Raw genomic sequence first — 12,838 nt, forward strand, 5'->3', positions numbered from 1 at the left:
CACTTGCTGTAGTGTTCTGGACCCTGTGAAGCCTGCCTGTGAGCTTCTGTGAGAGGCCCACATGCAGACTATCACAATAATCCAGGAGCAAAATAGTTGCATAGACAACAATCCTAAACAAATACTGATCTAAAATGGACATTGTTTCTTAATTATTTTAAGCTTAGCAAAAGTCATTTGAACAATGTGGGAATCTTAAGCTTCATAATTGAAACCTGAGTCAAATAGCATTCCCAGACACCTAGCCTTAGATAAAATTTCCATTTTACCCAGATAATCCTCAGGGAGAAAGAGTGGTAGAACTAAACTAGGATTATCAATGTGTAAAACCTCAGTTTTCTATATATTCAGAATCAAAGGATTTGCCTAATCTAATCCACTATTGCCCTAGTTTTAGAATAAATCTGTGTTCCTGCACTATCTGACCTAGAAGCTGCAAGAAGATGTTAAAAGGGGTGAGAGAAAGCAGGAAAGAAGCCAGCCATGACAGGTCTAGACCTTCAAGCCCAACTATGTAGTAGGGAGCAGTCAACCAAATTGAATGCAAGAAAGAGATCAAATAGCATAAGCAGGACTTGGTGATTCTGAGTCAGCAATGGCAGGATATCAACCTGAACAGAGACGAACATGGTCTCAGTACTGTGACCTTTAGCAAATTCTGCTTGGATCTCAGCCAAGCCCTTGGCCTCTTCTAAGCTAAGAAGACAACAGGAAATTAACCAGCTTCTCAATTTTTTTATAGAAAAAGGGAAGTTGGCAATGGAATGATAGTTTTTACAGTCTGCCTTATCCCAATTAGGCTTTTTCATATTATCCCTTTCACTCCAGGGCATACATATTTATTTGTCTCACCTCATAAGGCTTATAGTGCACAATCAGCACCATTTAATCTATCCCTTTCTCCCCTCTTCTCCACCCCAATAAAGTGGTTAAAATTAAAGGAAGAAAAACAATACACAATAGTGCTAACAGTAATTAAAATTACAGACAGGTTAAGAGCAAGGACAATTCTCAAGTTCTGGTGCTGCCCTCCAGGGGCAGATTGGCCTATCGGGGGATCGGGCATTCCCTGGTGGGCCGGTCGCGCTAGTCACGTGGTCTGCCAAGCGTGGCCATGCCAGAGCCGCGCTCGGCCGACCACATGGTATCTCCTGGGCGGCGAATCCCCGGGCCAGTCTTCATCGGGAATCCGCCGCTGCTTTCCTCTATTGTTTCTGGCCTGGTGGTAGGATACTACAGGGTTTTGTGTTATTGCACAGAGTGCCTGGTAGTAGAGGGAGATTGTCAATCCCTTGGTGCTTCTTTTTGGAGTGAGAACAGCTGCAGTTATTTCTGAGGACTCATCAGCAAGTGCGCATTGGAGTGATGAGTGCCTCATTCCGTCCAGCTTTTCACAGACAATAGATTTTCATTTTTTCCTCATGTTTCTTTTTATATTTTTGGATTCTGCATTCCCCTCTATACCTGGTGGCTCTCTGTTTATAATTGGATTCTTTGAAATACTGCATATACATAGATAGCTAGACACACACACACACACACAAATAGCCTGATGTCAAAGACTTTTGCCAAAAATTGGCTTTTCAACTGGTACCCAAGTACTAGGCACCCCCACTGCTGGCCCGGTTTTTTTGTTATCTTCAAGTTGCTGAAAAGAGCAAAAACCTCACACACACATACAGACACACCATCCCCACCCATACAGAGAGAGAGACACACACACAGACAAACAGATCACACATTCTTTTTTAATGTTGCATGCTAGCTTAATCTGGTTAATGAATACCACCAAAGAATCCTGTACTTATGAAAGATTATCTCAAGAGTCTTCATTAATGATCCACACCAGTGCCGGGGCAAGGGTATCCACCTGCCCTAGGCGGTGACGTTATCATGAGGTCATTCTCTCTCTCTAACCTGACCCATCGCACAAAACGCACCTCCGTTCAGACACGCAATCTCTCCCGTTGCTGCCCGTGTCTCTCTAGCATCCTTACATTTCAAAAATACCACCCTTGTGTCGGACTACGGCGCCCTGCCCACATCCAGCACCCTAGGTGACTGCTTAGTATGCCTAATGGTCCCACCGGCCCTGATCCACACATTTCATACAATGTTTTTATTGCAACAGAAATTCTTAGCTAATGTTCCAGCTAAAAGAGCTCCTCCCAATCTTTCTATAATAATTAGAACTCATGGACTTGCAGTTCCAACCTAATAATTATTGCAAGAATCCACAAGAGCTCAGCCTTTAATTAGAGCATGAATTTACAAGGGTTGAGTCCCAGCCCTGTAATGGCAGTAGGACTTCATAGGCATTCAATCACAGCTGTCTCTATCACTGCAGCGCTTAAGGATACATTGTATTTTAATTTACAAGAGCATCCCCATGTGCATACAAAAGCGAAAGTAGGGAAGAGATGGGATAGAGCCAGGTGGTTTCCCAAAACAACTGGCTTTTCTTGTGATTCTACACCTCTGTTTACCTTTTAAGTTCCCACAGTTGTTAGTCATGTGATGTGTGTTAGCATGAGAACTCTGAATGCATGAAGGCCTAGCTCAGGTCCTCCCAGACTGTGGGTTGGGACTCCAAATGGGGTCACACAACCTTCAGCTGGGATCATGGTCTCAAGTGGCAGTACTCCTTAGACCCCAGAAGCAGCAGCAGCATTAGTAGTGGAGTCTTGTGCACCAGCATGCACTCACAGGCCATACAATGGCCCCCATCCTTACATGAGTTTCTGTGGTAACAGGAAGTTTGCTGTGAGGAGGGAGTTGGACTCCTCCAGAGTCTGTGAGCTTTCACTGGTTTTCAGCCCATGGTAACTCATTGCTAAACCTGCTGCTTGCAGACCACCATCAGCCTTGGGACCAGCCATGAGGGAAGGGAAGGGCTGAGTGTATACATGACAGTGAAGATTGTCGTGGCTTCTCTCTCCTCATTCACCATCGAACCTACCCGAACATAAGAACATAAGAAATTGCCATGCTGGGTCAGACCAAGGGTCCATCAAGCCCAGCATCCTGTTTCCAACAGAGGCCAAAACCAGGCCACAAGAACCTGGCAATTACCCAAACACTAAGAAGATCCCATGCTACTGATGCAATTAATACCAGTGGCTATTCCCTAACCAAAATTGATTAACAGCCATTAATGGACTTCTCCTCCAAGAACTTATCCAAACCTTTTTTAAACCCAGCTACACTAACTGCACTAACCACATCCTCTGGCAACAAATTCCAGAGCTTTATTGTGCGTTGAGTGAAAAAGAATTTTCTCCGATTAGTCTTAAATGTGCTACTTGCTAACTTCATGGAATGCCCCCTAGTCCTTCTATTATTCGAAAGTGAAAATAACCGAGTCACATCTACTTGTTCAAGACCTCTCATGATCTTAAAGACCTCTATCATATCCCCCCTCAGCCATCTCTTCTCCAAGCTGAACAGCCCTAATCTCTTCAGCCTATCCTCATAGGGAAGCTGTTCCATCCCCTTTATCATTTTGGTTGCCCTTCTCTGTACCTTCTCCATCGCAACTATATCTTTTTTGAGATGCGGCAACCAGAATTGTATACAGTATTCAAGGTGCGGTCTCACCATGGAGCGATATAGAGGCATTATGACATTTTCCGTTCTATTAACCATTCCCTTCCTAATAATTCCTAACATTCTATTTGCTTTTTTGATTGCTGCAGCACACTGAGCTGACGATTTTAAAGTATTATCCACTATGATGCCTAGATCTTTTTCCTGGGTGGTAGCTCCTAATATGGAACCTAACGTCGTGTAACTACAGCAACGGTTATTTTTCCCTGTATGCAACACCTTGCACTTGTCCACATTAAATGTTGCCCCTATCATCAACTTTCTCTCCAGTTGTCATCCACTTTCAAACCAGGGCCAAAAGGAAAATGTTGCCCTGGGCAATGTTTAGAGATGGGGGCTCTTTAAAGGGAGGGATCAGATGCAGGAGTTTCAGAGTTGGATCAGCTGGATAGCGATTGGCTGTAGAGGGTGAGAGAGGGGTAATGATAGAAGATCAACTGGCAGCTATAAGAAAGGAGTTGGGGTATGAGAGATTAGCTGGGGTTTGTGAGAGAAGGGTTGGAGAAAGAGGAGGTAAGACTTTGGGGTGATAGGGCATGGGGAATGAGAAGGGGATGAGCTGAGGATGAGTTGACAAAGGATACGTTGGGGGTTATAAAAAGGGCTTGGGGTGAGAGAGGATCAACTTGGGGGATGCAAAAAGGACTGAGAAAGAGGGGGTGAGCAGGAAGTGAGAGGAGCTGGGGGACATAAGGAAATCTGCTGGAGGATTTCAGATTAAGGGAGGAGATCCTCAGAAGAGGTGGATATTGAGGTTGAGAGAGGCATGCGATGAGGGTGATAATGGAGTGATTTTTGCCAGGGGTCTGCACCCCTGCTAATTTTGTTTTAGTCTTCCTCTGGGGTTATGCAAATTTTCAAATACTAAAATGGGGTCACATTGGCTAAAAGTTTGGGAAGCCCTGCTCTAGCTTCTAAATACATCCTTAGCCAAAGTAGTGACTCAGGCTAAATGGTTTCATTTTAAAGGTAGAGATGACTAATAAATTGGGTAAAGTTTAAGGGTCAGTTCTGGTAGTGGTTAAGGATCACATCCATACAGATGTAAGAGTCACACTTTTGAGACCAGGGTCTCACTTGTGTCTATTTTAATGTTTGTAAATAATAATTTAAAAACATTTAACAGTCTCCCACCTCCTGCCCTTGTGTGTTTTATACAGGGGGCAGGTGCACTTTTTCATTTGACCATAGGTGCCAAATTGCATGGCTATGGCTCTAGCACCTGGATTTCAAGATCTGGAATCCACCAAGTTCTCTCAAGTCCTCCTGCATCATATGGGTGCAGGGGTTTTAGTTATTCCCATAATTCCTATCAATGGGGAGTGTTACACTGCCCCCACATCACAAAAGGGGCAGAGTCTGGTCAAAAGGCCTGACACAAACTGAGCGTACTCACATCAGCTAAAACCACTGCTACGTTTTTTGTAAGGGGCAGAAATGGGCACCCTATCACACACACTTATAGAGAGGGGGGATTTCATAAGCATTAGGTGCGTAAAGTTGAAAGATGTTAGATCTGGCATAATGCGGATAGTCCATTTTCAAAAAAATGCTCAGCGCTTCTTTTAGGTGCCTACTGCCAGTGAATGTAGCCAGCTAAAGGAAGCGCTGAAACGTTCATTTTTCATCTCGGCACGCCGGGCTTTGCCGGGCCTGGGGGCTCCGAATGCGTTTGAATGATCATGCACGATGCCGAGGCAAGAGAGCTTCCCCCCAACATCCCCCTGCCACAAAAGCAGGCGCGCGCCAGGACGGAGCGGGCTGCTGGAAGGGCCGGGCTCGGTTCTGGCGCTGGCGCGCGGTACGTGCCTACGTCCCGCCGGTCCCTGCCCTGAAGCGCGGGCAGGGCGCGCCAGCCCCGTGCACGCTGCCAGGAAATGGTGTCAGTGGGCGGGAGGGAGGGAAGGAGAGCGCCGGCAAGGGCCCGCGAGGCGCAGGTGGGTGGGGGTGTGTGTGAGCCGGCGGAGGCAGTGCCAGCGCTCGGCTGAAAGGGCGAAGGAATGCGGAGCAGCCGGCAGCGCCGCCCCTGAGCCTCCCTCCCTGCTCCTCTGCCCGCCGCCGAGAGGGGCATGCGGCCCCGGGGCCAGCCTCGGACACCGGGCTCCGAGCCATGTGCGGGCTCCGCTGAGGCCAGACGCTGCCCATGGGGCTCGCCGCCTTCCCCCTCCTGCTCCTCGTCCAGCTGGGCTGCAGGGCGGCGGCGGCTGAGCCGCAGATCATCGTGCGGGAGCGACTCACCGCCAACTTCGTAAGGAAGGCGAGTGGAGTGTGTGTGTGTGTTTTTTTTTTTGTTTTGGGGTTTTTTTTTCTGGTAATGCTCTGGGGCCCCTCAGCCTATCTTATTCGGGTCTGACCGCTTCCCAGCCGGGCTGGGCAGGTGTCCCCCGACCTAAACTAGAGCAAGCCTGCTGGAAGGGACCCGTGACAGCCTCCCAAACTTTGAAGCCGGCGGAGTCGGCGCACTTTCGCCGGCTTGGAATTTGTCGTCCGTGCAACAGGTTTTAGCCGAGGCTGACGGGACATCCTCCCCGTGAAGTAGTATTCATAATTAGGCACTAACACTGCTCTACATTTGTATTAAGGCTCTTCTACTACTACACTGTGTCTATGGGAGGGTGGGGGAAGTAGAGTAAATCATATTTTGCGGTATTTCTGCTTTTAAGGGCTTTGTTACTAAGTATGATTTTTATCTTTTTGGATTATTTTCTTTTGTTTTATGCATGATTTTTCTACATTCTGATATTATTACATTGTATTTTTTTTATATGGTAATTATATGCTGTAAATAACCTGTGCTAAAATTGATAAGATGATCTAGAAACCCCAAATAAAGGACTATTTGTAACAGGTCACTATTGTGTGTCTTACCGGTGACCCTTGATTTTAATATGAAATCAAGGGGGATCAAGCAGGCAAGCTGGATAATACAGATTGTATCTCAAAAAATGATGACAAATTTAGTCCAAAAGGTTTTAAAAATTGACCTTCCAATTTTTTATTAAGTTTGTCATACAAAATTGTGTACGTGGGACAGCTTTGTAGGGCTCCTTTTTTTTTTTTTTTTTTTTTTTAGAAATCAATGAGAGGAAAACCCGTATTTACCCACCAATTTCCAATCTGTAGGGTTTTGGGTTTTTTTTTACTGCCACCGCTCTGCATATGTCAGACACTGAGGCACCCGTGGCGCAAAATAGTGCTGTGTTGCCGGCTAAGGATCTGATTCACTAAAGGCTTTTCTCATAGACATAAAATTGGAGAAAAGCCTTAATGAATCTGGTCCTAAGTTTGTAAATGAGGCCAATATTTCTTATCGATTTTTTAAAATACAGTTTTTAGGTGCATTTTTCAAAATTGTATTCTTTGGTTAGGAATGTCTTACTTGCAAGAGCTTCTGGCTTTTTTTTGTTCAATTATTTTAGTAAATAACTTTTACCGTGTTACTTAAGCAAATATATATATGGAATATATATAGTTGAAAATTAAAAATGCTCTTTAAAATTATAATTTTTAATTTCTAAAATATGATCCAAACCTTCTACATTTTATTAAAGAAATGTTTGAGTGTTGGATTGAAATAGTAAGCTAATATTTATTGTAGAAGGGCATCAAACGTAAACATAGCTAAGAAACTAATTTCCTACCCTTTATAAGCACCAACACATAAATCATCCCTGAATTATAAAATAGTTAGTTGCATTGTAAACGTCCCTTGTTTTGCCTGTTTGTGGACCAGGAGAAGGCAACCTTAACCTTCTTAAATGGCAAAGGGACTGATTTACTAAGGGGTAGATTTTAAAAGAAGCGCACACGGCCTACATGTGCGCGGGCTATCCGGTGTGTGCGGACATGTACGCCTGATTTTATAACATGTGCGTGCACAAGGGGGTGCAGAGGTTGAAGAGGTTAGGGCTGTTCAGCTTGGAGAAGAGAAGGCTGAGGGGGGATATGATAGAGGTCTTTAAGATCATGAGAGGTCTTGAATGAGTAGATGTGACTCGGTTATTTACACTTTCGAATAGTAGAAGGACTAGGGGGCATTCCATGAAGTTAGCAAGTAGCACATTTAAGACTAATCGGAGAAAATTCTTTGTCACTCAATGCACAATAAAGCTCTGGAATGTGTTGCCAGAGGATGTGGTTAGTACAGTTAGTGTAGCTGGGTTCAAAAAAGGTTTGGATAAGTTCTTGGAAGAGAAGTCCATTAACGGCTATTAATCAAGTTGACTTAGGGAATAGCCACTGCTATTAATTGCATCAGTAGAATGGGATCTTCTTAGTGTTTGGGTAATTGCCAGGTTCTTGTGGCCTGGTTTGGCCTCTGTTGGAAACAGGATGCTGGGCTTGATGGACCCTTGGTCTGACCCAGCATGGCAATTTCTTATGTTCTTATAATTGTGCACCTTGCACGTGCCGAGCCACGCTGTCTTAACTTGTTCCCCCTAACCTGACCTTCCCACCCCTTTTTCTTACCTTAACCCCCCCACCCCCCATCCTTTGTCTTACCTTTTGCACCTGCCTCTGGGGCTTTTTAAAATAGGCCCGGTGCGCATAAGTCAGGTTACGCGCATAAGTCCTGGGGCTTTACAAAAGGGGTGGGGGTGGGGCCAGAGGCAGACGCAAAAGGTAAGACAAAGGACAGGGGGGGGTTAGAGTAGGGCTGGGGGGGGGAAAGGTTAGGGGAGGGGTGGGAAGGTCAGGTCAGGGGGGAGGGAACGGGAGATTTATGTGGATTTAAGCGCGTAACCTTTTTAAAATCTGGCCCTAAGCTTTTAAGGCTCCGGTACAGGCTGCAGTGTGACTGTGATTGTGCCACCCAAACTCTGAACTTGTAGAGTGAGGCAATGTAATGTGCACTTCTTCAGTAAAGGAACAGCAAAACCACACAAGCTTTCCTCGAAGCCCTTTCTCGTCTAATAGCCCTCGGCATTCATACTGAGCTCCTAAATATATTGCCAGAGACTGGGAATTTGTTACTGTTTTGTTTTTTTTTTAAAGCAACTAATGTAACATTATTTTTCTCATACTGGGAAAAATTATCAGATAAAGGAAGTGTAACCGTGGGTTTATTTTTTGTAATAAACTGTAACTTGAATTCATTTTTATTACTTTTGATTGTGTGATAACACAATGTCCCTGATTTGCAAGGAACTGTAATGCATCCAAAGACTGCTTAGTATTTTAACTTATTCTTAAATGCCAAAACAACCTTTACAGGAACTAGTTTCATTGACTTCTGTTTGTTCTTCTGATGCAGAATGATGGGAGTATTTGTTGCTATTTATAAATTTGCAAAACCACACTGAGGTGCTTGAACCTAACTTCCAAGCTACTAAAAAGAGAAGCAGTAGCTAGTTGCCTGCTTTTTGATGAGCTGCTAGTAAAGTGGGTTTCGAGCGATTGCGTTATCTGTTAATCTGACTGGTAACTGTAAGTGGGTTACTCTGGAACTTGAAAGGATGTGTAACAAGGGACTATTCTCTGCACAGAGGCAGTTTACAGGTTGAAAACTTCCTTCTTTGCTGTCATGTTAAAAAAAACAAAAAAAAAAACCAAGCAACAAAAGAGTGGGAAGGTTCAGAAAAGATTATCTTGCATTATTTTCATGTTGTATACGTCTTTAGCTACGAAACAAGTTTCAAAAGAGCAGACATTGTAGGTTAACGAAATGCCTCGATAACCCTTTAAATGGTTGCGTGGTTGATGTGTTAATTAGATCTATGAAGATGGCAGCCCCAATCGCTTTGCTTTATCTTTTTTTTTTACACTATTTCTGTTAACTGAAGCGATGGTCTGAAATCAGTTCAGAGGGAGAAAAGACCAGGTTACCTGTGCCAGGTGGCAGAGCAATAACAGGGCCGATGCAATAAAAGCGCATAGAAATGAGCGCGCCCACCCTTTCCTAACACGCGCCCATCCACTACTCCTGGGCGTGCGATGCAATATGTTAATGAGGTCCTGCGCTAAAAAGGACGCGTTAGGGATAAATTGTGCGTCCTTGGCATCGGGCCGCCCAGAAGACGTGGCTTTGCAGGTTAGGAAAGGGGATGCTCAATATGAGAGTCCATTTTATTCCGCCGCTCATTAACTTCCTGCAGATTCGCTTTTTAAAGCTGCCTCAGCTTGGCTAACTTCTCAGCTTATAAAATACAAAAGTCAGGGATGGTAAACTCTGGTGACTGCTATCACTGCGCGGGGTCTCACCCCATATATTGGTTGAGACTCCAACAGGAGCAGGTACCGTTTTTTTGCTTTAAATTTATAAATGTGTGTCCATAATGTGGTGCTCTAATTTTTTTATTTTCTTCAAAAAGTCAATGTTCCATTCACACAATTGTGTGCTAAGCCAAAAAGTAACTGAAATGTACTATCCCAAGTCAACTCTCCTCTGTAAAGCAATTGCATTCATCTTATGTGTTACTCAGCATCAGCAGTGCTTCCAACTTATCTCTTAATGCTGTCAAAGGACAGTCTTAGGTGGTCCAAATCGTGGATATCTCTTTAGGAAGTGAAGCTGTGCGCCTGCCAGTTTTTGACAAGCCGTGTCTGCTTCAGGGGCCGGAGAGCTGTGTAGCATGGCTTGCTTCTCAGCCTGCCTTTATGCCGAAATGATCTCACGACAATCTCTAGTACTTGATTCCTTTTTTTTTTTTCACATTTGCTTCAAACCTATTTTTACATATCTGCCTTAGGGTTTTTTCCAAGGATGGAGTGCTCATTGCTCCGCTGCTCTTCTTTTAGTAACGGGAATCCAGCCGCCGAGTGCTGCCCTTTTCAGAGAAAGCAGAAAATCGCCTCTCGGCTAACCCGCCCTTGACTGGCAGTTTGACTTAATGCCAGCTCCGGGGCTGGTGTTAAATTTTCCGTGTTAAAAAAAGGTGCGTTAGCAGAGCAGAGATTTTCTGTATTGGGGGGGGGGGGGAGATAATAGGTAATAGCTAATAACCTCATCTGCAGGGCATTTACATGTGACACAGTTATGTGCTTTTTTTGGACAGGCGTTTTGGATGCGCTAATCCCGTTGTTGCATCAGGCGTTAGTTTAGCGCACGTCAAATCATGCATTTACCCGTGCGATAGCCTGAGCGAACAGTTTTGCATCAGCTTGCGTGGTCATAGTGACGCTCCTTCCTGAGTCTGAGGTGCTATTGTTTGGATTTTATTAGTGGCTGTTTTGTCTAGTGAATAGCTGCAGATTTTATTATTGTGTCAAGCTGTGAGAAAGGTGGTTGTACATCTGCAGTGTGCATTTCTTGCCATTCATCCACTTTCTTCATTTCACACGTTTCCAGACAAGGATTTCCCATTTCATGTGCGAACAGTTAGGGACCTTCATTTTCAGTTATTTTATTTTTCCTGGCAATTTATCAGTGTTAATTACAACAAATACAGGAAACATAGGTGGAAAAATGACTTGCCATTTTTCCAGGTAAATATTTTTGTTCTTATAATAAACACATTCAATTCCCCAGAAAAATAAAATAAAAACTGAAAATGAAGAATCCTGTATACAGTATATTTTTATATCCCACCAAATCCAAATCTGAAGGCAGCTCAAGGCAGTTTACAACAATCCAAAAAGTACATAGCATCAACAGAGCCCGTGCTTAGCTTTTTTTGCTGCCCTGTGCGAACAATTACTGTACTGCCCCCTGCCCTCAATTCATTCAATCTCTGTCCCATGCCCATAAAAAAAAAAGCCCAGCTACTTCCAGCAATCTATAGTTTTAAAAACTTATACCCCTCCTCCCAAACGGAACCCATGGTCAAGGGAAGGGTATTAGGTACCCTAGGCAAACCTTACAGCCTTGCACACACTCTCTCTAAGATGAACACACACAATTCAATTATGCATTTATAACATATTTTACATGAATAAACATTCAAAAGTACAGTCTTCTGAGGCAAAAGTATCACAATAGGCATATTATATTTACATGCGCTGCTTGGTGCCAACTAGAAAATCCTGCAATAAAGACACTTGGAACTCATATAGAATTAGACTTTTTGTAATGTGTGCTTGGCTCTCAGAAAGCCATGAATAAACAGAATTACCATTACCATATAGTAAACCTCCCATACCAAAATAACCTTATCAATGAAAAGGTAACAATGCACATACTGCACCAGACCCTAGAACACCAATACAGCTCCTATTAGGAAAACAGAACAAATTAGACTGCTGTAGATCCCTCCACATAAGTTATATGATAGCAGAATACCTAATTTTGGTCACACACGGAGAACATAGACAAACCCTGACCAAATACAGACTAAAGAGACAAGCTGAACTGGAACTCATACCAAGTCAGCCTCAGAGCAACAATGGAAAACAGATTTACCATTCTTCATTATTATTATTCTTGATAATAAAATCATAATAGTAAAATCAGTCATAAAAAGAATAAAATATTTCTAACCAGTTCAATAGAATATCCAAAATTTCTCAAACATTAATAAAATATTTCAAAACATCTGATGAATACAAAAAATTCAATAATTAAAATGTTCTAATATTTCCCCCAAAAAATTATACAATATTTTAAAGCAGCAGAAACAAATTACACCCAATAATTGAAACTAATAAGGATGAAAAAATCTCCTGCTCGCTATACCTGGGATCTTTTGATTTTCAGACACCCTGAGATTGTTGTGGATTGGGGGAATCATTCTCTCACACATTCCATCTCTCATACACATGCCTGTGCGCTCACACACACTCCTGCTATCGCATACACAGGCTCTTTCTCCCTCACAGACACAGTGTGTGTGTGTGTGCATGCCTGTCAGAGCCTATGTGACACACAGGCTCTCACACAGACACATACACATAGGCTCTGACACAGACACACATACAAGCCCTCACGCAGACTCACACACACACACACACACACACACACACACACACACACACACACACACACACGGCTTCCTTTCTCCAGGCCACAGTGGGATGAGCTCCACCATGGCCCCCTCTGTCCTTCTCTTCACTTCAGGCCATAGTGGGATGAGCTTCTCCTTTAAGTTCGGGCCATAGTGAGATGAGTTCCACCATGGCCCCATGGGCTAGTCTTTGCTTCGGCCTCGCTAGCCTTCCTGTAATGGGGTGTGGGGACGGGTGGAAAGCTGTGAATGCACATGTGCAGCTAAGAGGGAAAATTGTGATGGCCTTTCCTCATTTTTGGCTGCCGATGGGTTGGGTTCCGGCGGCCTGCCTCTCTCCTTCACGGCTTTTT

General features: G+C 43.9%; 1 protein-coding gene across 3 annotated transcripts in view; it reads left to right on the forward strand.

The window, feature by feature from the left end:
* The first annotated feature begins 5,501 nt into the window (after nucleotides 1-5,501).
* IL17RE (interleukin 17 receptor E) overlaps nucleotides 5,502-12,838 on the forward strand; it is a 102,764-nt gene continuing 95,427 nt past the window's right edge. Inside the window, exon 1 of one of the 3 annotated variants that reach the window (XM_029601176.1) lies at nucleotides 5,502-5,854. In XM_029601176.1, coding sequence (XP_029457036.1) covers nucleotides 5,750-5,854 — 105 coding nt within the window. In that variant the 5' untranslated portion in view covers nucleotides 5,502-5,749. Of the gene's footprint in view, nucleotides 5,864-12,838 lie in introns of all 3 variants that reach the window. The other 2 variants (XM_029601174.1, XM_029601175.1) reach the window with 2 other exon arrangements.

Source organism: Rhinatrema bivittatum, chromosome 4 (genome assembly GCF_901001135.1).
Source record: "Rhinatrema bivittatum chromosome 4, aRhiBiv1.1, whole genome shotgun sequence".
NCBI classification, from domain to species: domain Eukaryota; kingdom Metazoa; phylum Chordata; class Amphibia; order Gymnophiona; family Rhinatrematidae; genus Rhinatrema; species Rhinatrema bivittatum.